The following is a 24717-nucleotide window of genomic DNA, read 5'->3' on the forward strand; positions in this document are numbered from 1 at the left end:
GTTCTTATCTGAACACGCCCATATATATATATATATATATATATATATATATATATATATATATATATATATATATATAAACGTAATTCGGTGTACACACGGTAGAAAATCAACTTTAGTACCGTGTTTATTCAACTTGTTTTTCTACCGTGTGTCAACCGAATTACGTTTATGTTCTACCGGATCCATTCCATCGTCACCCCTTCTTATATATATATATATATATATATATATATATATATATATATATATATATATATATATATATATATATATATATATATATATATATATATGCTGACAGAATGGTTAGTTAATTAATTAGAGCCAAAAATGTCGAATAAACGTCGAAATAGCGCGGACGTCAATAAAGTGAGTGAACGGGAAAACAGCCGTGGACGGCAAAAGAGTGGAAAAAAAGGCAAAAGAGTGAAAATAAAGTTTGAAATGAACTGAAATGTATTTGATGAGTGATAATTAATCGAACAAAAAGTTTCATTGACGCACATTAATTAGTTAATTAGTTATTAGCAATAACCATTGGATGGTTGAATAGGCCGGGCGGGGATATAGTAAGTGGACGGGAAAGCAACAACGGCGACCAAATTCGGAAAACTAAAATGGTTGATTGAGATAAAAGAAGGGATAATCGAAGTAAAGAATTCGATCTTTAATTAAAGCATAAGATAATTACGCTAATTCAGCAGACGTAATTAACGGACGAAAAGAAAATGATAAAGAAGGGCAAACAGAGGCGACGAGTGCAGATGAGGCATCAATGCATTCGCATGCAAGCCGCGAAGGACGGCTGGCAATAACGGAACAACGGGCAGACATGATTCAGCATCAGGGAACGCTCGTTTCATAAGCGGAAAAGTAAGCTGCGTTGAAATAAACGACGGTGTTGTTTCGCTCTAGAGAGGTGAATTACATGAAAGCAACGAAAGCCGGGCGAGAACTACGGATCACCATCAGGCGGATGATGTCGTAAGTGCTGCCCGACGTTTTGCTGGAATGAATGGACAGAGGATGTTCTACTCTGTCACCCCTGCGTTCGCCTTTCGAATTAGACGAAGAGTAGCGTATTCGTCGTCTGCCGGTTCTTGATGGAGTTTAGCGTACATCTTAAGCTCCTCTGAACAGACTTTCGCTAGAGGCCTTTGGGTAGAGTCAGGCGTGTTTCGTGCGACTGAAAGCTCTTTACTGACCGTGGAGTCACAGTGGCTAATTGCCGCTGGACTGGCTTGCTTGAATTCGCAAGGGCAAGATCGAATTTTAAAACAAATTTAAATTTTAAAGAGATTGCTCAAGTGTCTCGCTTAATGCCGATCACACCAGCAGATTTGCTACCTATACTACCTCGCTACCGAACTACATTGTTTGTAAAGTGAAGGATTCTGAAAGTAGTTAGCAACAAATCGGACAGGGAAATTTTGAGTTGTTCGCCGAAATAATTATTTGGCTGTTATTTGGGGACTGATTTTTTCGAGCGAATTTGAAAAGGGAGTTTTTCTGAATACAACTGCACGGCTAAAGTGACGCTTTGTTTTCTTTGCACATAATGTGCAAAAGTTGCTGAAATTAAGAAGAGAAATAACTAGAAAATTCGCCATTTTCTCCAAAAAGCTTGTTCCCTCTCATATTACTCAGGGCTGTATATATCATCTTTACTGGAGCCACAAGAGAGAGAGAGAGAAAGGCAAGAAATGTATGCGTGCTTAGAAAATGTGGAATGGAAAGTTCCCCAGTATTCTCCCTGGCTCTTGCCCCGGCCCTCCTTTCCGCTTGCGTGAGTGACACAGCCCAAGCGGACTTTTTTTTTTGAAACGTTTTTCAAGGGCGCGTCAGTGAGTCTTGCCCCGTTTCACGGCCTGTCAGTCTCACCTTGAACCCGTATGAGACTCGTGGAGGCCTAGTCTGCACCTTGCGCGAAGTATTTCAGCATGGTACGTACGCCGCCAAAAGAAGGTAATCCCAGAAATAGGCCAGTCAACGCTGTTCAGTTAAAGGAGTGCAGAAATCACATCAATTTCTTGCTTGCGCGTTTGCTTCTTTCACATGATGCGCTAGACACCAGTATACATGGATAAACCCGTGACATTCCCCTAAAACCGCTATATAGGTTTGGTTTGGTTTATGGGGTTTAACGTCCCAAAGCGACTCAGGCTATGAGAGACGCCGTGGTGGAGGGCTCCGGAAATTTGGGGTTCTTTAACGAGCACTGACATCGCACAGTACACGGGCCTCTAGAATTTCTCCTCCAAAGAAATTCAACCGCCGCGGCCGGGATCGAACCCGCGTCTTTCGGGTCAGCAGCCTAGCACCATAACCACTGAGCCACCGCGGCGGCTTTATACCGCTATATAGTGGATAACTTAATATCGTCTTGATGCTCTTTCGGTCTCTACAGCCGAACAATGGCTGTGACGTGCAGGGTGTGTTTGGTCACGTGATGCTTGAAGAAACGGCAATATTACCGTTGATGCGTAGTTTAAATTTGTTGTAACGCTTAACTCAGCTGGATTCAAGAGGCGTAATATCAACAACGGGCGCATCGCCGATTATATTGCAGTTTTTGACACGCCTCACGGGACCTACATACCTTATACGTCACAACAATCGTTCGCTTGATGAAACCGAAACATAATGAGAAAAAAAAATTCAATTATGAATAAATCAGCGGTAGTAGGCGTATAGGACGTGGTGATCCATGTATTCAAATGCCTTATGCATCATTAGAGAGAGAAAAAAAAAACATGCAACTAATATTAGAAGCCTATACTCCTTTGAAGCAAGTATTGTCATGCCGTTCATATTCTATGCGTGTTCTCCACCACGGAACCCCGCAAATGGTGAAAGGATTCTACGAAAAACAGGATTTCAATTTATCCCGGTTCCAGCCCTGCGGTAGTGCCGAAGGAAAACATTCCTTTCGTTGTCGTCATCTACGGGTAACAAGATGGCGCCCAGGAGAGGTGTCGCAGGAACGGGCGCTCAGCATACCGAGGTCGGAGCGGGATCACTGCATCGCTGTTCGCTGGCATAGCGCCTGCAGGCGAACTGCGTTATTCCCAGCGTTCAGAGTCAGCCATGCCTTTCGATATAACACACGCACATCACGTACAGGTGCACCGAAAGTAAAACGAAGCACGCGAGCGGTGGCCAAATTGGGAGAAACTGCATGCCAGCGCGCTCTATCAACAGATTCCCAGCGAGAGTGGGTTGGCAGATCCGGCTGACCCACCTCGATTATCTGATGTTCGCCTTATCGCCGGTACTATCGAAGCCATGTTGTTACCATCACTGCTCGCCAGAAGCGCTTGCAATGCTTCAAGCAAGGGTTTACTGTTTGCCCGCACTGCGCAGAAAAGCTGGCCTTCGGCGGCGTGCTCTTTCTGCTTCGTCAGGAATGGCACCATTTTCAGTCTCGCGACCGGCGTGGTTTTCGCTTCACTGATTTTCGCTTCACAGTTTGTTGCGCTGTGGAGTATAAAAGATAGTGCATCGGTTTGGCAGGTGCGGTCAAAAATTTTGCTTGGCTCAAGAGAACCCAGGGGGAAAAAAAAGGAAAGCATGCATGGTGGTTTGGTTGGTTTATTGGGGTTTAACGTCCCAAAGCGACTCAGGCTATGAGAGACGCCGTAGTGGAGGGCTCCGGAAAGTTCGACCACCTGGGGTTCTCTAACGTGCACTGACATCGCACAATACACGGGCCTCTAGAATTTCGCCTCCATCGAAATTCGACCGCCGCGGCCGGGATCGAACCCGCGTCTTTCGGCCGCGGCTGAAAGCATGCATGTATTGGCTGCGTTGTCTTTGTGATATCAATAGATGTTCAAAATATAACACATCGAGGATGACTCAAGCAGAGACAACCTTATTTTCTATGAAAATTTGTTTAAGTTTGTTTTTGGTAAGAAAGCTAATGTGTTGAATAAAGTGGTATTCAATTACCTCGTTTGCTATGCCGCTGATCATCTATTTGTATCATAAAGACAACGGAGCCAATATATGCCTGCTATTCTTGTGTTCCCTTTAAGCAAGTAAAATTTTGACCGCACTTGTGAAACCGATGAAGAAGCGTTTACGCTCCATATCGCAACAAACTCGATGCCAAGTGAAGCGCGAACCACGGCAGTCACGATGACTGAAAATGCTGCCATTCCTGACGAAGCACTGCAAGCGCCCCTGGCGAGCAGTGATGGCAGCGGCGCGGCTTCGCTCGACCCGACGATAAGGCGGGCATCAGATCATCGAGATGGGTCAGCCGGAGGTGCCGACGCACCCTCGCTCTTTGCTGCGCATCTGCTGATAGAGCGTGCTGGCATGCAGTTCTGGCAAGTTTGGTCACCGCTCCCGTGCTCCCTTTTACTTTTGGTGCACCTGCACTTGTGATGTACAGGGTCAATCACACTTAGAGGGAACATGGCTCCGCGTGGCCACGTACCTGCGGGGTGCCATTGCATCTAACCCGTTCATGAATCAATGCAGAGTGGCGCAAGAGAAGAGGGACTTCAACATGGTGCTTCGTGTCATCTGCCCCTTTGCACGAGCTTGCCACCGACTTGGCCGCAATAGTGCTCCGCGTGTGCGCAGCCACGCGGAGCCGTGTTCCCTCTAAGTATGATTGACCCTGTACTTTTCCGCTGGTCACGAAGCGCAGTAAACACGCATGCTAGTTCGGTTGTTGCGGACGTGCAGCGACTCTGTTGACCATACTGAAGCTGCGTAAGCAAGACGTCTCGACAATTCGCCCTTGATTGTGCCGGCGCCCGCAGTGCGCTCTACACCGCTAACCCGTTCGCGCGACGTCCATAGCGCGAGCCGGCATCCATCTGAAGTGAGCCCATGACGAGGTGACATCCTGCATTGTTGTTGCTCCAAGATGGAACGCCGGGATGAGAACAGGCTCGTGTTTTCGTGAGGTGTGACGACGACAAACCCGACGCCCTGCGTGGGGTCCGATGTTGTCTGCTCATATTACGTCACGACTCTCGTGGCCCTACTTCTCGCCTTTTTGGCTCACGTTGTCATCGGTGCCGGTGGACTGTTGTTTCTATCGGCCGCAAAGTAGTGTGCACTGAAGCGATAACAGGGCCAGGACAACACAGCTATTCTGTTTCAGTTCTGTTCCTTCTCAGCCACAGCCATTATCGCCTTGATCAGCCAGTCAGTGCGATGAACGATGTCAAAAGACCAGAATGGAATGAAAGTTCAATGGCGATCATGATCATGTGAATGACCAGTGCTACCTATGAAAACATAACCACGTTTCAATCCCATCAGCTTCGGAATTTTCCCGAGTTTTCCGTTTAGGGCGCATTCGAATTCCGCAAAAGCCAGTGCGCGGGGCTGAAGATAGTATGTCAACCGCTATTGTTCCTCACTCACTCACTCACTCACTCACTCACTCACTCACTCACTCACTCACTCACTCACTCACTCACTCACTCACTCACTCACTCACTCACTCACTCACTCACTCACTCACTCACTCACTCACTCACTCACTCACTCACTCACTCACTCACTCACTCACTCACTCACTCACTCACTCACTCACTCACTCACTCACTCACTCACTCACTCACTCACTCACTCACTCACTCACTCACTCACTCACTCACTCACTCACTCACTCACTCACTCACTCACTCACTCACGAACTTAATGTTTACAACTTGCTCACCATTGCCACCCTGATAAGTTTTCCCAGGGTGTTAAACAGCCTACCTGTCGGCCTGCATTTGCCAGGAGTCGTGAAATGTTACTTGAGAACACTGGGGGTAGCCTTGAAACTACCTATCGCAGTTCTCGCGGAATCTCGCACACTTCTCGCAGAGCTCTCACCACAGAAGGACCCGTGAAATAAAGCCCCCCCCCCCCCCCCCCACACACACACACACACACACAACACGTGACCGCCGAGCAGTAGCTACCGGATCGCATTGTGTCGGCTTGGTTGAAAGTCTTCAAGCCACATCTTTTAAAAGAAATAACAGCGCTTTTTGAAGACGGCTCAGAGAGCGAGAGACACCTGCGCTGACTAGCAACCAAAATGATTTATTGTGGAAACTGAAGCAGCCCGTGAAGGACACTTGGCGAGCAAGATAACAAGAGCAATAATAAGCTAAAGGATTCCTCTTTTGGAATCCCTCAGCTTCTGGACATTCAGAAAGTAGACTGGGTCGCCAGTTGGTCAGCCAATATTTGAACGAAGAACGTAGCGTTAAGAGCACGTAGAAAAAGCGAGGGCAGTGCTAGCATTTAAACACTTCGCAGACCCAGCACGAGACGTCCACAGATCTTGTCCGCAAAACGTGTCCGCAAAAAAAAAAATGTCCACAAGATGACGTCACTCCAGATGAATTGATGCGTAAAAGTTTAATGATAATGAGTAGTAAATTAATGTTATATGCCGTGCTGAAGAATGATGTTGCCATACCGTTAATTAGTAAAATCAATTAATTGCTCTAATTAAGAAAAATGACTTCAACAGCAAAATTGAAAAGAACGAAATGAAAGACGATTACGTCATCACTAATTCCACCGAGATGTCGAGAAGCAGGTGGGCCACCTGTGCCACGTGACCTTGTGACGACATGCACCACGACGCCGATATACCACGATGCAGATGCCTTAAATCTATTCCGGAGCAAGTCCCAGCTAACTATTCTACGGGCTGCAATGGTGACGAATTATATTCTAGTTCGGCCACCCCTTCAACACCGCCCTCCTGGAGTGTCCAGCCGTCGGCGGCACAACTCGAAAGCACCAACTCATCGTGATCACACACCTATAACGTCTACTAAGCGCCTAGTTTGCGCCCTTCCCTAAAACTGATTCTGTATCTCTGTATTGTCACACTAATAGCGAGCCCAGATGCCTTCTTGTGCGTACGAGCTGTATAATTATGCACAAAAACTTACGCGTTCGCTGGAAGACGCCGTCGTATTTGCATCGTGCCGCCTGCGTGTGCCCTTCACGGCCACAGACGGACGGAAGAAACCGGAGCTACGCGCGAGCGAGGCTCCGCCGCGCTCCGCTCTTCGTGAAACAATTACAACCGATAGGCATGCAGCCATCCATTTCCTTCTTTATTCTGTTCTTCGGCGCGATTGCAAGCCAACACCGACGAGATAGTGTTTGCTTCGCCGTTGCATACAACGCGCGGAGCGCACGAGCAGACGGCTTTGCTTCGCGGAACAGCAGTTGTCTTTCTTTTCACGTGTCTTCGTTCTCTTGCGCAGATAAGTGAGTCGTTGTTCAAGGCGCCAGGAATCGCACGTACGGGAGGTGCGGTGGGAAAGAGAGAGAGAGAGAAAGAGAGAGAAAATTATTGCGTAGCTGGACTGTAAATGTCGCGCATATGTGTCGTGGGAGCCATGTTGCAAAGCGTCGGTTGCAAGCTCCTCCAAGCTCTCTCATGTAGAATCACGCTGTACGCCGAGCGCGCATGACGTACTGTGGCTGTCGTGTTTGACAAGCGGGTTTTACGACGGGGGAAGTGCCCAGCTGATGACCCAGAAGGCCGCTGCCCTTTCCCACAACGACGGCTCTCCCGTTTTTTTTCCTTTGTTGCTGATTCTTTTCTTTTCGTTGACGTTTCGCTTCGTTTGTGACCGAGAGACGTCGCCAGTGTGGAAAGCCTTGCACTCCTCCGATCAGCCTTCACCTGTAGGTCGACACAGCAAGACGCGTTGTGTAGCTCGAGATGGTCGAAGGGCCGGCGGCGATGAGACTCGTGAGTGTTTCGTTTGGTTTCTTCCTTTATTTTTCCTTTTTCCTTCCCGGATTTCTCCGGCCTTTGACTGATTTCCTCATATCAGCCGTTCAAGAAACGATGTAAACTGCCGAGTCAAAGTGACGCCTTAGATGTATTTATTGTTGTTCGGAGTGTCGCTCGCTTCGTTGACGGCTCGCGTGTGTTCACTTGAAAATCGACTCAGGCAGCTCTGCAAATGCTGGCTCCAATTTTGCGTGAATTTCTTCGTTTGACAGAAACTAAAACAACCTACCAGAACTTCCGAGGCCAGCGTTTCAGGTCAATCGCCGATGTATACTGACATTTTTAAGCATGGCCGATATTTTGAGCATGTGCGTCGCTCAGACTTTGAAAGAGCCTGACAGACTTAGGTTGTTAACGAAACAAATACCTGCAACTGACGTATTTATGCGTACATGACAAGACACGAATGAGTAGAGCACAGGAAGAGTCAATACAAAGACAACTCATGTCCAAATGTTTGTCAACTGACTGAGCCTTCTTTCCCGCTCCATGCTCACTTCTAGCGCGCTATAGCAATAAGCTTTCCGATCTCTTAAAAACGAGTTGTCTGTTTGTCTGAAGCCAGCGAGACCTGTAGAAATGAAACAAATATGTCTGCGGCTGGGTCTTGAACCCGCGATGGCGTGAATAGATAAGTTTCGCTGGCCACTTCACGACAGCACTACGCTATCGCCGGAACCGATCCCCTCTTGTGTTTAACCGCCACTCTCTCGCGCTGTGCATTGCATGTCGTAGTCTTCATCAACTTCTATCCGTTTCGCAACACGCTGCTGATGCAGTGCCCTCTGAAGGTGCGTTAAGCGGTCCCAAAATTTTATAATTCTACACCACTGAGGTCCCCGATAACCGATTTCGCCGATCTTTGCCTGAAGGCTGGCCTTGATGTCCTAACAATGAACCGAAAGCGAAATAAAACGCAACGTCCTAGCGCATATACTTCGCGTTTTGCGAAGTAAGCTAAATCGTGTATTTTTTTTGTTGTTGTAAAGTTATCGATCTTCGTTTCACCATATACGTATCGCCGACACTAGTTGAACCCCCCCCCCCCCCCCCCCCCTAAGCGACACAGGTAGAAAAACAAAAATGCTACAATATCAACTTAACGTCCTTACTGGGATCGCAAGGCACGTGTGTGACTGGACATGCCGTGGCGCTGAATGCCAATGAGTAAGCGCGGTCGGAACGCAAGGTATGATTTTCTTAACAACTTGACCTTGCTCTTGGAAAACGTCATTTCGTTGATGCATATCTTGTTGCCGTGGCTTATGAGCACTTTTGGTTCTAAAAATGTGCCAAACTACCCAATGGGCACTGAAACGCCATTGGACGGCCCCTGGACGTCCCAAACGTCCCCAGGACGTTCAAGGGAGTTTCAGTGCCCATTGGGTATCGGCTTACAGTGCATGGACACAACCCAGTGCTTTCCTTGAAAGTATTTTTCAATTCCTCATTTTAGTAAACGGGGTCGGCTTACGTCAGGGTAAATACGGCATGCGCGGCGAGGTGCTATCTGTCGCATCCTCGTGTATTCTCTTATCACCTGCGTCCGCTAGCACTGGTCGCTCCGACGATACCGACCAGACAAAATAGCGACCAGGGCCAGGCTTGGGAATTTTAGTTAACCCTGCTAACGAACGCTTTTTTTTTCAAAAGTTATACCAAAATGGTCATTTAGTATCCGCGCTGCCATCTGTCGGCAAACCGAAAAAAAATGCGTTGGACGAGCCCTACTCGCCTTAAACCGGACACTCCGTGCCAGACAAGGCACGACAAGCTGGACTCGTCATGAACCAGAAATGGCAGGAGGCCTATGACGAGTCTGGCTCGTCAAAGTCAACTACGGGGTTAATGATGCAGGATTAGCCCTGCAATCCCCAAACAAACGTCGGCGCAATTTCAGATAGGTAAAACCCCTGACGAAAAGGATCTTCACACCACTCTTGCGATTAATGGAGAAAGCTTCGATAACCTTCGATGAGTCAGGACGGAGCTGTTATTCAAAACATAGGGGCATTTAGCGCAGTTTCGTCTCTTTCCTTATGTTGCCTCTTGCATTTACTGAACACGCTTTTGCGTGCATAGAAAAAACTTCGTGCCGTCGGTAAAGGCTCAACAGAAGGATCCTTGCGCGAAAGCAGCACAGGAGAGCGCATCGGTCCTTCTCCTGTATTCATAGCGCGTGACTACATGTTCGCTTTTGCGGAAGAATCATCTACCCATAGGCATTGCAGGTTTTTTCTCGGAAAGACTCGCGCTAGCTGAAATTTCGCTCGTTCCAGCTCAGTGAATCAAGCTTTTACGCAGAAACTGATTGAGGGGAGTGTAATTTATTGCGGTGAATTGCTCTTTGTTGCACTGGCCGCCCGTTCTTAGGCGCTATGCGTAAGAACTAATTTATTTTGCCTGGTGTTTTCTTGCTCTTGTGCAAGTCGGAAGGAGGAAAAACTTTAGTCTGTGTACGTGTATAGCTGATGATATGTTTTCCTAGTCCTAAGGTGTTGGTTTATTTTCTGCGGGAACAAGTAGGCGTGAACGTGCCAACCAGCCACGATCTCGAAATCATCATCATCATCATCCTGGCTACGCCCACAGCAGGAAAAATGCCTCTCTCATGTCTTTCCGAATAACCCTGTCCTTTGCCAGTTGCGGCCCTTGTATCCGCGCAAACTTCTTAATCTCTCTTTATGAAAATGGTCCATAGAAAATCTATAGACCTCTTATAGACTCTATTGCCTTCCTTTAGATATTTCTTTTTGTTTTATTCACATTCTATAAAGCGTCTGTGGACAAAAGAGTACTAAAAATGTATGGCCATAAATCTATAGATTGTGTATAGTCTGTCTACAGCATTTGTATTGCCTACTGACTGTTCTCTAGGAGTTGTCTATAGAGAGTGTATAGAATTTATAGACGAAAGTCTATGGGCAGTGGACTGTCTAAAAATTTTTGTAAGGGTCATCCGTCCACCTAACTTCCTGCCGCCCCGTGCTACGCTTGCCTTCTCTTGGAATCCTCTCCGTTACCTTTAAGGACCAAATCAGGTGCCCCCAATAACCACGCAACTCGCAGTTTCAGAGCTGTGAAGCGTTTGGAGCGTTTCGCGCACCTACCTTTTTCAGGCGACGTGTTTACTTCTGTTATCCATCTCCAAAACAAAAAGTGAACTGAGGCTTTCTGGCAGGCTACTGCTGATCCCGTTTAAACGCTTTCTTTAAAAATCCACGAAAGTTGCGCTTTCACAATATTTGATTTTACGGGTAGTAACATCTCTTCATTTTGTTGGGGTCTATGTCGTTATCTAGTTAGCTTTACTATTATACAGCTTCACGCTGCCGCGGTGGTTCAGTGGTTACGGCGTTCGGCTGCTGACCCGAAAGACGCGGGTTCAATCCCGGCCGCGGCGGCTGAATTTCGATGGAGGCGAAATTCTAGAGGCCCGTGTGCTGTGCGATGTCAGTGCACGTTAAAGAACCCCAGGTGGTCGAACTTTCCGGAGCCCTTCACTACGGCGTCCCTCATAGCCTGAGTCGCTTTGGGACGTTAAACCCCAATAAACAAACCAATAAACAATATTATACAGCTTCTTAACCCTGTGATGTTCTTATTACACTACCAGAGGATGCGAAAGATGAAAATATTAGCAATTTTCCAATCAGGCTTAACATTTCACTGGTTACGCTATAACTACTACTGAAGACCATTTTCATGCGATAGAGTAAAGGCTCCGGTTCGCTGGTATTGTGAGCGAAAAAAAAAACCGTGGAAAAGCAACCCAGGTAGGCCAGCTAGGTCACGTGACGTTGCGGGGTCATCACAACCTGTCCACCCGATTGTGAGCAACACTGCGTACCGTGTCAGGCGGCACTTCGATTAATGCTTTGTCGCGATAGGTTCCTCGGGAAGAGAAACCTGGGTCTCACAAACCCCACCGGTGGTAGCACCTTCCATTCCAGAGCAGTGGCGCATCCCTTCCCTTAGAAAAAAATTTTTTTGGACAGTCTATAGACTTCTGTCTATAAAGTATATACACTCTATATAGACAAATTTTAGAGAACAGTCTATAGGCAATATAAATGATATAGTCTATAGACAATCTATAGATTTATGGCCAAGCACTTTCAGTAGACTTTTGTCTATAGAGAGTCTATAGACTATGAATAGACAAAAATAATTATCTATAGAAAGGCAATAGATTCTAAAAGAAGTCTGCAGACTGTCTTTAGACCACTTTTATAAGGGTCAACCGCTGCACCAATGCGCAAGGAATATGAGGACTCCAAGGGATCTCTGAATGTACCCATATTTGAAAGGGTGTGCGCTAAAAAGACGTACACCCTTTCAAATATGAATATGTACCAACTAGCCCGTCAAAAAGCTTTACTCTGAATGTAAAGTCGAGAACGGCCCGTTCCTCATATATGGGCATTAACGCTATCAGGTGACACCCTTAAGGCGGACCTTAATTGTCCCCTCCGTTTTTTTTTTAAACGACGCATTCAACGGTTTTCAGTGGCGGAGCATGGGAAGGAAAATGGCGCCCAACTTCGCCCCTGATGAGAACACAAAGACAGCGCAAGAAGCGGAAACAAACGTCGCGTTCAGATTCATGCTCACTCAAACTTTTCCAAGTGCGGGGTTTAAGCCATGGCGACACACGGAGCGCATCTGTTACATAGGCGCAGTGCACAACATGTCGCTCATTAAAATGCAGGGCGATAACCTGTTTTGCGCTTTAGCAGCGATGACGTCAGATGTAAAAGGAACATGGCTGTGCCATCAGATTGATCTGACTCGTGACGCTGGGCATAGGCGTAGCTTAAGCATAGATCACCCTGTTTGCTTAAGCATAGCACATGCGTACTTTTCTTAAGCCTTTATCGGCTAGGTAACGAAACGTGGATCAAAATATTTGAACCTCCAGCATTTCGTCGTTGCTGCAGTAATAACTGCGGAAATAATACAGAAAAAGCCTCGACTGAAAAGTAATGTTTAAAAACAAGTAAATTAGTCTAATTCCAGAGCACCTCTAAGCGACAAAACTGTTCGCCCGTGCCTGGACGCTTACAATAAATAAATTGCAAGACTCAAAATCGTTTCATCAATGTAGTCAGCTTGGTTCGTATATCGCATTTCAAACGCTCAGCGTCGTGTGCGAAATAGAGAACTGACTTGTTGAAGAATAATTAGCGCATGCTGCATTGAATGATAGCACAAAGCTGGAGGTTATTGTTTTGTTTTTTCTAGCTTCCTTGACGAACTGTATGCGTTTTTTTTTTCTTTTGTACGATACATTTCCTCTTCAGGATATGAATTCATTATGCACTTAAAGATATTAATTCATTATGCATACATCGTCAATAGACTTATATCGATGGACTTCGGTCAAGGGACATGGATCCATGGAGTTGTCAAGCTGCTCTCGCGAATTTTATCCTCGGCCTTCCTCAAGTGAAAATCGAAAAATAAAGTCATCTCGGTCCATTTCAATATGGACCTAAGTTGAATATTAAAATAAACAGCTCTTAGTAACGCCACGTACTGTGCATGTCAGTTTTCGTTTCCACCGTGCTTCCCTGTTTTACACATGATGCTTTTTCCATCATTCATCAAAAAGATTCGGTGATCCGGTTGACATATACTGGACTCCTGTTAGATTGTCTTTAGTTGTTTCAATGGCAGGGGTTATGTTTTGCAGTGAGCGACCCTCCTGCAAGTCTGGTAGCTGACACACTGCTTTGAAGAATACGTTGGGAAGTGCGATTTGGGAGACAATGTGTGCATGCGTATAAGAGAGAGAGAAGGGAGAAAAATGCATTCGGTTCATTAATGTGACAGAGCTGTTGCATCAAAAATAGAAAAATATTAACCATAGTAACGTCTGTGTCGAACGTGATGCACGATGCAATGCTGTCACAGGTGTGAGTGCTTAACTGCCAGTTTTGTGCGCCGGAACACTGCGCCTCTGAATTTCCGCCATCATGTACGCACAAGCGCCTTCATGTGCGAAACTGGGTTTCGCCCTTTCAAAAATTCCTTTAGACGGTCTATAGACTGTCCATAGACTTTTCTCAACAAATATATATAGACAATCTATACAGTTATGGCCATGCACTTGAAGTAAACTTTTGTTTAGGTACATTATATAGACTATGAATAAGCCAAAGGAAATGTCTATAGGAAGGCAACACAGTCTATAAGAAATCTATTGAAAGTCAACAGACTTTTCTATATGGGCGTTTACCTCTGGCACTGCCATTAGGCAGAGTGCCCATGGTGAATACCTGTGTATGCTCTCTAAATTATTCCGAAGACTTCGTATTTTTGACCTCATTCAACGCTCTCAGTAGATACTGGCTCAGGACGTATAAATAAATAAGCTACTAAGGGTTACATCCTTGGTGCAAGTCTCCTGCAGTGCTCGCGTTGCAGAAGTCCTACGGGCGATGAGTTAGCTACCGGGCCATGTAGAGCAGTGCAAGGAATACCCTTTACACTGAAAAACTCTGATGCGCCTAGAAGGAAGTTCTCCCTCTGTCAGCAACTTGGAGCGCAGATGAACCTAAGCTAGCGGCACTGAAGGTCACGCTTTCAAACCCACTGGCCTACGAACTTTCGAAAAAGGACCGAAGGTATTTCAATTCATCCCTTGGGGAATATTTATGCTCGGAGCTTTGTAGGGAATAGAGGCACACACACACATCGGCGTTCTTCACGCACGGCTGAGCGCTTTACGTGCGCGGAGCCGTCAGACCGAAACTTCAGTACAGTGTGTATTGAATCTGTGACCTTTAGCCTCCTGAACAGGTTCAGTCCGCAATCCCACAACAACGAACGAGGTGCGTCTGAGTGTTTAAATAACAGATGGGCGAATCCAGTTATTAATAATAAAGCATAAAATCACCCCCGGGTGTATTCTCTGTTGACAACTGTAGGGACGAACAGAACGAGTCGGCAGCTGCGTCTACGTCCCGAAAGAACCCCGTTGGAGACAACGCTTCTCGTTGGCAAGCGGCGATCAGAAGAACAATGTGAACGACAAGAGAAGCTCGCTGTCACGTGTAAGCCGCCTGACGGCGACTACGTCTCTGCACCTGATCTCGGCGGCGGAGATGTGAGGAGGGAAGGCGACAGCGCGCGAACGTGGCGGGCGCACCTGCGAGGGACGATGTGGGGTGTTCGAATTGCGGGCGCCTCTTCTACACGGCGCTATCAAAGGTGGCCGCGAGACATGCGTCTCCCTCGTCGTGGTCGGCACGGGTTCACCTTTCGCCGACACCTCGCGGTTTCTCTTGCGTCACGAAACAGCCGGTGTGGAGATGCAGGAAACGGGCGAAGCCCCCCCCCCCCCCCCCCCCCCCCCCCCCCATCTGGCGCTCTTTTTACTGCCCCGTACAAGCGGAAGGCGTCTATGACGGCTAATACACAATCTTCCTTTTCTGCTTCCGGAAGTATACGATTACTTCCGGTAATACCTTCGTGTGGGCCAGGTGGTCATTCATATCAAAGCTTCAGGCAGCGCTCCGAAAAATGAGGACGGCGAGGAATCGTAGACATGACATGGCTTTCGCTCATTACCGATTGTTTTATTGGAACAAGCAGGCCGCAGGTTTAAGAAAGGCGGGAACATCGCGCGACCAATTTCGAAAACTCAAAACAAGATGGCGCAACAAGCAGCAACTCGAAAACTCGTGCGATCGCAAGGAACCAAAGGAAAAACACGACCATAAGCTACATTATCAGCCGCGCAAGGAGCCGCCATGTTGCGGATAAAGCCTAAAGAGACAGGTGGTAGAAAATCAGAATCAATGCGGCGTATGTCAGGAGCAGAGTCAGGCGGTCGTTGAAAAGGCAGTGTCAGGGGGTGAAAGGTAGCCCTAAAAATGAAAGCATTAAAACCTTCAGATCGCTGTGAGGTCGTCAGCGCTGGAAAAGCGACAATAAATAATGGTAAACAAATAATACACCCGCTGCGGTGGCTCAGGGGTTAAGGCGCTCGTCTACCGAGCCGGAGTATACTTGGGTTCGAACCCGACCGCGGCGGCCGCGTTTCGATGGAGGCGGAATGCAAAAGGCGCCTGTGTGGTGTGCGATGTCAGCGCACGTTAAAGATCCTCAGGTGGTCGAAATTATTCCGGAGACGACCACTACGGCACCTATTTATTTCATTTCCGCCTTCCTCCCTTCCCTTATGGCGCGGTTCAGGTGTCCATCGAGATATGGGAGACAGATACTGCGCTATTTTCTCAGAAACCAATTTACCAATTTTGTACCAATGAGCCACTAACAGCAGTCAAATGATTAAGAATTAAGGGAAGTCACTTTTTAACACTGCTTACCAGCCTTTCGAATAGGCCAAGCTTAAAACATTTCCCTCTGACTCTTGTCTTTCCAGCGTGATTTTATCTGACTTGTGGAAAAGCTCCTGAGATTCCAATTCACATTCAGATTCGCAATGACATGAATAAATACATTGTTAAACAGCTCGGGGAGACAGGACAGATGAAAGAACGCGCAACACAGCGCTTGTGATGAAGGAGACGCACGTCTGTTCTGCCTTTCGTCTGTCCTGACTTCCCGCGCTGTTTAATAATGAATAAGTACTCACTTGCCCGTATCGCAACCTTAATTAATGAAGGGAACACTTGTCGCAAAAATTTTCAGCGCGTGGTACAAATGAAAGCTTCACACAGGCTACTCACCTATCATGCTAATGATGATGCTCACCTTCTCATCATAATCATGAATGTGATGATGCAGATGATACTGTGAAGGCACCACGTAAATGAATAATAATCATCATCATCATCATCAGCCATCGTCATCAGGACAAAGGCCTCTCCCATATCCCTCCAGTTACCACTGTCCTGTGCCAGATGCGGCCTCCCTATCTCCGCAGACTTACTAAGTAATCTCATCAGCTCACCTAATTATCTATTGCCCACTGATGTGTTTGCCTTCACTTGGAATTCACGACGATATTTTAAGGGTCCATCGGTTATCTTCTCTTTGCATTGCATGCCTCGGCCATGCCCGTTTCCTCTTCTTGATTTAAGCTAGGATATGACTCATATTTAGGGTAACTCAACATGGACGCCTCATAGTTGTTCCCTGACCCTGAAGCCTGCGTTTTCTCCTGTAATAAATCAAGATGTGCTCAGATTTGGTGCCTGCGCCGTTGTTGTGGCGACGTACAGTGGTGAGCAGCCTTGTCTAGAGCGCTCGGGCGGTGCACTTCCTTGCAAACAAATCCAGATTTTGTGGCAGTCTCTAGGGTCCAGCTGCAACGCTTGCACGGAAGTAGCGCCAGATAGCCTCGTAAACAAAGCAGGCACGAAAACTTTGCCCTGTAATGAGGGGCTGCTCTCTAATTTCGGTTTTTGTTACCAAGTGCGCACTGCTCAAACGCTCTAGACAAGGCTGCTCACCACTGTACTAGAGTGTGCTGTAATTTCCTTGCTTGAAACATCCCATTTTGTGCCTATTGTTACTGTGTATAAATATCATTATTATTTTTATTTTCTCCAGCGAACGCATGGGACGGCTTAAAATTAAGTTTGCTCACTCAGAAATCAACGAGCTACCAATCACTTTTTTGTCCATGCTATAGGGCATTTCGAATGTTCTGTACACACCGTTGATTTTTTGGCCGTCATAAATTGTTGCCGTTGTAGGAACAAATTGCGCACAAAAGACATACACAGGAAAACACGAGGGAGACTGAAAGAGCGCAAACTATCAACTGGTGTTTATTGGATTCAGAGCCGCTTTATAGGCAGTGTGCACACGTGCCTACAAATAGGGGAAGGAGGGGGTAAGGAGGCAAATCAAACCTGCGCGACAATCCATCAAAAACGCTCCAAAAAATTCTTTTCCGCGTTGTACAATGAAACAGAGGTGTCACTCACACATTTATCACCTCTTGCCTTGATGTGGTATGCCTCTAGAAGTTCACGGGAAACTTTGTCATTACTCCTGCCCAGAATTCTGATATTATTTAGCAGTGGCTCACAACCGGTGCATGCAATGCAATGAGCAGGCAAATTCGCTCCTTCTCTATTCCTAATTGAACGCTGATGCTCCCCTGCGCGTTCATTCACGCAGCGTCCAGTCTGGCCCACATACACGCGACCACACTTGAGCGGGATGAGATACACAACGCCCGTGGCGCATTTTACGATACACAACGCCACGGGCGTTGTGTATCTCATCCCGCTCAAGTGTGGTCGCGTGTATGTGGGCCAGACTGGACGCTGCGTGAATGAACGCGCAGGGGAGCATCAGCGTTCAATTAGGAATAGAGAAGGAGCGAATTTGCCTGCTCATTGCATTGCATGCACCGGTTGTGAGCCACTGCTAAATAATATCAGAATTCTGGGCAGGAGTAATGACAAAGTTTCCCGTGAACTTCTAGAGGCATACCACATCAAGGCAAGAGGTGATAAATGTGTGAGTGACACCTCTGTTTCATTGTACAACGCGGAAAAGAATTTTTTGGAGCGTTTTTGATGGATTGTCGCGCAGGGTTGATTTGCCTCCTTACCCCCTCCTTCCCCTCTTTGTAGGCACGTGTGCACACTGCCTATAAAGCGGCTCTGAATCCAATAAACACCAGTTGATAGTTTGCGCTCTTTCAGTCTCCCTCGTGTTTTCCTGTGTATGTCTTTTGTGCGCAATTCGTTCCTACAACAGTATGCACCAACTCGCCCAACAAGAAGTTCTTCTTAACTAAATTGTTGCCGTCAGCCCAGGAAATATTCTATTGGTCATATTTTGAAACTACGAGGAAGAGTCGGCCATGACAATTACCATGTTTGCGCAGAATTACTCGGGACACTCTAGTGTTCTCAAAATTACGAGATTAAAACACCTTCACTGAGCTTTGTGGTGTTCGCTGTTGGCGGGCAAGAGATGGCGCTAGTTGCTGATTGTCCAGGAAAGCTGGGCGTGAATGGGGTACCACTATTGTCTTGTCTGACCTACTTTTGCACGTGTATAGCTGCCCATATCAGTACAGCGCAGTGCACTGGCAAGTTAACCATCCTTCGCGTCGATTTCTTTTTGTGGCTACTACGAAAAGAAATGGGAGCAAAAATCGGTTCTGTCTTTGAGAGATTTGAGATCGTTGTTCACACTCCGATGACTCACCTTTGACTGTGTTCCGCATCTATGCGAACAATGCAATCGCAGGCTGCAGTGAATATAAGTGGGCATTGTAAGGAACCTAAATATATACCATAACAGCGCCTTGCGACATGCTTGCTTAGTCACCGCTTTCTGACAAGAAGTGGGGTTATTCGCCCCGTTGGTACTTCTAAAAGAAACAAGGTTATGCATTTAAAACAGCCTATTAATTATCTGTAACCACTGCGATCTCTTAGATGGAAGGGTGGTGCATTGAAACTTTTATTTATTTATTTATTTTAATACCACAAAGATGCCAGTGTCATGAGGGGCGAGTGTATAGACGGCATTTGATGGCGACTGGCTTTTGGTAAACAGGGGGACGATGGGACAACTTCTTCAATAGGAGAGAAGTGCACAAGAACGCAGACCAACAAAACAAAAAAATAGCGTACTTCAAGAAGAAATGCGTGATAATATCACCCCAAGTGCGCTTTGAGAGATCAAGATATACCTTGCGCCATGGCATTATTAACATGGTTTCTCTACTCTACATTGACTCCGGAAAGGAAGCAGAATTTCACTTATCTCAATGTGGCCGCAGTTGCCTTGGCTTTCTTTACGAAAGCTGATCGCTCCTTCACCTGACGTTGAATTTGAAAGCAATTATTTCGTGCAATTCACAGCATATTTAAGAACGCATGCCTCCGCCTTCTAGCTCATCCATCGGCATCATCATCATCATTTTTATTTGAACGTGTCGTAGACTGAGTAAATAAAATTCTAGCAGATAGCTGTGTGGGTAACGTGCAATGAATCAGTGCTCGCCGGGCAGTTGCGAACGCAAGAGACGATTCTTATGACAGGCAAAAATTTTAAAAATAAGACGCATGAGATGCTAAACCCTGAAAGTTGGACTCCTTGTAACCTACATTAGTAAGGCGGCCACGCATATAGTTTCGAACTCGTTGAGGGGGTGCAGCGATTACTTCGGTTTTGTTGGGTTTATGGGGTTTAACGTCCCAAAGCGACTCAGGCTATGAGGGACACCATAGTGAAGGGCTCCGGAAATTTCGACCCCCTGGGGTTCTTTAACGAGCACTGACAATCGCACACTACACGGGCCTCTAGAATTTCTCCTCCAAAGAAATTCCGCTGCCGCGGCCGGGATCAAACCCGCGTCTTTTGGGTCAGCAGCCGAGCACCATAACCACTGAGCCACCGCGGCGGCTTAATTACTTCGTTACAGCCGTAACTTCCTTATAGCCCGTGCTGACCAAGGGGGATCGTCATGGCTTCGTTATATCAATTTTCCTTATAAACCATTTCATTATAACGAGGTTCGACTGTATTACCTACAGGGAAAGCTGGTAACGCTTCATTTGATCCACAGAGGATAGGCGCAGTAATGCCGAGATGTGCTTTCGTATTTGGCTTGGCTATTGTTGGGCATAAAACGCAGATTCCGGCGTAAGAATACGGCTCTTCATGAGGCAAACCTTGATGAAATGCTGCGAAAATTTCCGTACCAGCCTAGCACCGAACTATTGCTTGAGCTAAATTTATTGAAGCAGTGAAAAGAGCCTCAATTTAATTTGCGCACAAAAGAGAGCATCGTGACGCAGCTACCGATTTATTTATTTTATCTTCGGAGGTACTGCCAGCCATCGCAGAAGGCCTTTGGCAGGAGTGAGCATACATGGTGAAGAAAGTACAAAAAAGAGCTACAAGACATCATAATGGTAACCGATTCCGAGACAAAATCCACATTTTCAAGCCAACACTAGCCAAGCCAAGCATAAAAATCTCCTCTTCCTGGCATTCCCGCGGTGGATCAAGTCCAAAATTCTTGGACGAAAATTTCGAATTTTCGTAAATTCTCAGGCATTGTTATGGAATATTGAAGGTAATGGTCCATTCTTCTGATGCGTAGCAAAATCTTTCTTTTAAAATTGTTTCCATTGCTCGCATCGAGCAGTTAAGACTGCCATCGGAAAACCAATGGGGAACGCTTTTGACGATCCCAGAAACGTTAATAGCAAAAAAAAAAACGCAAGCCTGTGACTGGAGATCTGCCAATATATTGATTGTTATAGTGAAATCTTGCAATATATGAAAAAAAGAACAGCGTTCATAAACTCTTTCCTGTTCAAAAAAGCTTTTGTCTGGAATTGTTAGGTACGGCGAGCTTTCTCTCCAGGTAATACTGAAAAACTCTGTGGTCACGCCCTATGCGTAATTCATTCTGGTATGTCATTGTGATTACTTATCAGGCAGGTCCGGACATGCTGAACATTGGTGAAAGACACAAATGACAGCACGTTAAGTGGAATGCCTGCCTACTTAGTCGAGCTCATGTTGGACAATGGGACGAAAGGTGCCAAGAGACAATGAGGTCATTCGTTTGTGTGCGCGCTGCTGATAGCGTCACGGCAAGGTGGACGCAAAAGGGAACGATGAAGGGGATATTTGGGACGTCAGCCGAACGACCTTTCCGTCCAGTCTTATCTCTAGGGCTGACCGCTAGTTCTTCCACGTGTATGTAACGCCGACTTCTGAGAACAATGCAAGATGAGTGGCCGTGCTGCAATCGTCCTCGAGTTTCTGTACTAATTACATTACGTAAGCGGCTTACGCGCCGCCGTGTGTAGGAGGTCGATCTACAGGAGGAAGAAAGAGAAATAGAGAGAGAAAAGTCTATTATGCGTTCCAGGTTCGGGTCGCAGGTTTGAGGTGGGTGGGCGGATTGCATGCTGACACTTGTCTTTGAGGCCAGTCTTTTTCTGTTTGCAAGAGAACCCCCTCGGCGTTAACTGTTTCGCCCTGACAGGATGCAATGAAGAGGTCCTATTGGTTTGGTTTATTGGTTTATTGGGGTTTAACGCCCCAAAGTGACTCAGGCTATGAGGGACGCCGTAGTGAAGGGCTCCGGAAATTTCGACCACCTGGGGTTCTTTAACGTGCACTGACATCGCACAGCACACGGGCCTCTAGAATTTCGCCTTCATCGAAATTCGGCCGAAGCGGCCGGGATCGAACCCGCGTCTTTCGGATCAGCAGCCGAGTGCCATAACCACTGAGCCACCGCGGTGCGTGTCGCCAACATGATGTCAGTGACGACAGATGTCTTTGCGGGGTTCATCGTTCGTCCGTGACTATCACGCAAAGCACCACCGGGACAAGGAAGGCACTAATTAAGGATAACTGTAATGATTAATTATGATTAAACTGCAGCGGATACATTGGCGGAGTGGATTCCGAGCGAATGAAATGATAACAGATGGCGGAAGAGGGTTAGGTGAGAGTATCAGGTGGGGAGATCGACAGGGATAGGCTGCCGAAGCTGGCACAGGAAAAGGGCTATAGGGGATCAGTGGCTGTTGGCTTCTGTCACACTTGTACTGCAGTGTAAGGTACATAGCTGTATAGCGATAATGATAAGGATGATTACGAATTTACTGACGCACGAAGACCACGCGCACACACGCAGAGTCATAGGATTATTCATAAAGAGCATATGTCATATGTCCCTGAGGAAGTTCGCACGTCCGCTAGCCATCATTTTCTGTTACTTGTGGCATTGAATCGGAGTAGAAAGCGTCGCCGATTTCATTCACTACTTCGATGGTTCGGCAACTGCTCGCATATTTGATATGAATGAATGTAGAGGTGTACCGAGAGATTTCCCGCCAAATTTCGCCCTTGCCATGCGCATAAGAGAAGTCACCTTGAAGTACTACGAGCGGAAACAGTAGCGCCCGTGTTTGTGTCTTCTCTTCTTGGTCCCGTCTGCTGCGCTGTTTTTATGTTAGAAACAGTGGGTTTGTCTATACGTATTTTCTTAATTATTTCTTTATGTATCATAAAGGCCGTCGCTGAGTATTACGAAGGGTGAACAAGCCACAAAATAGTAAATTGTTGCACATATGATATTTACACAAGTACTTCACCACAGATAGGAAAAACACTTCCTATCTTTCCTGTGCTCACCTACGGGGCAGAAGCGTGGAGGCTAATAAAAAACATAAATTGAGAACATCGCAGTGAGCTATGGAAAGGAAAATGATAGGTGTAACGTTAAGAGATCGGAAGCGGGCGGTGTGGGTGAGGGAACAAACGCTGGTTAATGACACCCTAGTCGAAATCAAGAGGAAGAAGTGGGCTTTGGTAGGACATGTAATGCGAAGGCAAGATAACCAATGGTGCTGCTGAATTCAAAACAGCGCCAGGGGCTACAATCCTTGTGTCTTTTGGAGGAGTGAACACGGTAGTCAACTTTGAATGCCTTTTTATTATAACTGCACATATGAAGGAAGCCAGCAGTCATTGAAACCAAGGAGCATAGGGGAATGTTTGAAGTTTTTGGAGCCAAAGCGCTGCTTCATGACCAAAGTTGCAAAAGCCGTGTCATCTCTGAAGCCTTGACCTTGACCTTGAATAAATAAATATTCCCGCGACTTGGATTTCAACCTGCGCCGGCACGAACATATCAGCTGCACTGACCACTTAACGAGAGCACTATGCTGTCGCCGCAGCTGATTAAACCTCGTGTTAAACTGCAACACAATCTCGCGCTGTGCTTTGCACATCGTCGCTGTCTTCATCAATTTCTATCTGCGGCTCGAAGAGATGAGATGAGCTTAACCTCGATCAGAGCTTAACCTGAGTCTACTATCGTCGCCAGACGTGCCGACTACCCAGCAAAGACACCTAAGCGGGTGTAAGGCACCGCAAGCTTTTGCGTTAACGTCCTTCAGAATACAAGGACAGACGGCTGCGAGCGGACGTTGTCCTTTGTCATCGGGAAGTTTCGCAAGCTGAGATGCTTTGGTAGCTATGTCTTCGTACACTACAGGCCAGACACAAAGGCCTCGATAACATGTGACCTTTTGCTATTGCTCGACGGCCATGCAACCGAGTACCAGCTTCGATGGGGCAAAGGGTATCCACCCACGATTTGCTCACAAAGCGGCTTGCTGAGATCGACCGTGACGCAACAAAACAAACACGAGCGCCTGCTCGTGCCCGACATCTCTGCGACGCATCATGTGTTACCGCCTCTGATTGCGGTGACAATGCTTCTATCGCCACCGATTGTCAGCTTTTGATCGACCAACCATAAATGGCGTCATTCGCGCTCTCAAGATGTCCTATCACTGGCGCGTGATCCAAGGCGGGCCGAGAGCACTGAAGTGGCGACTTTCTGCTTTGGATATCTTTGTTGGTTGGTTGGTTTATGGGGTTTAACGTCCCAAAGCGACTCAGGCTATGAGAGACGCCGTAGTGAAGGGCTCCGGAAATTTCGACCACCTGGGGTTCTTTAACGTGTTTAACGTGCACTGACATCGCACAGTACACGGGCCTCTTGAATTTCTCCTCCAAAGAAATTCAACCGCCGCGGCCGGCATCGAACCCGCGTCTTTCGGATCAGCAGCCGAGCACCATAACCACTAAGCCATCGCGGCGGCGGATATCTTTGTTCGCCGTTGGTTGTGGAAATAAGGCTTGCGGATGGGACTGACTGCGAAGTGCAATCTGGAATTTCTCCCGCAAAACATGGTTTTGGGGCGAAGGAATGACTGAAGAGGCAGTTGAACGTCCTCGTAACTAGACAGGCGCGGGTCTGTAGCAACGCGTTGTTGATGCACAGATGGCCGGACATGATTTCTGAAATGACCTTTAATGCGACAGCGTTAAGCGCCCAATGGCGGGATGAGAATATCCCCGACCATGGAGGGAGGGGCCATCCCATTTCGTTCGTAACTCCCTGTATTGTCAGCTATCATGTTCATGAGGATCGGCCGACG

General features: G+C 46.9%; 2 protein-coding genes across 5 annotated transcripts in view; one reads left to right on the forward strand and one right to left on the reverse strand.

The window, feature by feature from the left end:
• The window catches only part of Ent2 (Equilibrative nucleoside transporter 2), an 86661-nt gene extending 79603 nt beyond the window's left edge, over positions 1–7058 (reverse strand). The window contains exon 1 of one of the 2 annotated variants that reach the window (XM_089547302.1): positions 6930–7058. The gene's annotated coding sequence lies outside the window, so the exon portion shown is untranslated. The remainder of the gene's footprint in view (positions 1–6929) is intronic. The other variant, XM_089547305.1, reaches the window with a different exon arrangement.
• The window catches only part of LOC149365923 (excitatory amino acid transporter 3-like), a 71258-nt gene that overhangs the window by 26315 nt on the left and 20226 nt on the right, over positions 1–24717 (forward strand). Inside the window, exon 1 of one of the 3 annotated variants that reach the window (XM_089547282.1) lies at positions 7373–7744. The exons of the other annotated variants lie outside the window; for them this stretch is intronic. Coding sequence (XP_089403408.1) covers positions 7715–7744 — 30 coding nt within the window. The 5' untranslated portion in view covers positions 7373–7714. Of the gene's footprint in view, positions 1–7372; positions 7745–24717 lie in introns of those variants that run through there. 3 annotated transcript variants of the gene reach the window in all.

Source organism: Amblyomma mixtum, chromosome 1, assembly GCF_055824585.1.
Source record: "Amblyomma mixtum isolate Tamu chromosome 1, ASM5582458v1, whole genome shotgun sequence".
Classification (NCBI taxonomy): domain Eukaryota; kingdom Metazoa; phylum Arthropoda; class Arachnida; order Ixodida; family Ixodidae; genus Amblyomma; species Amblyomma mixtum.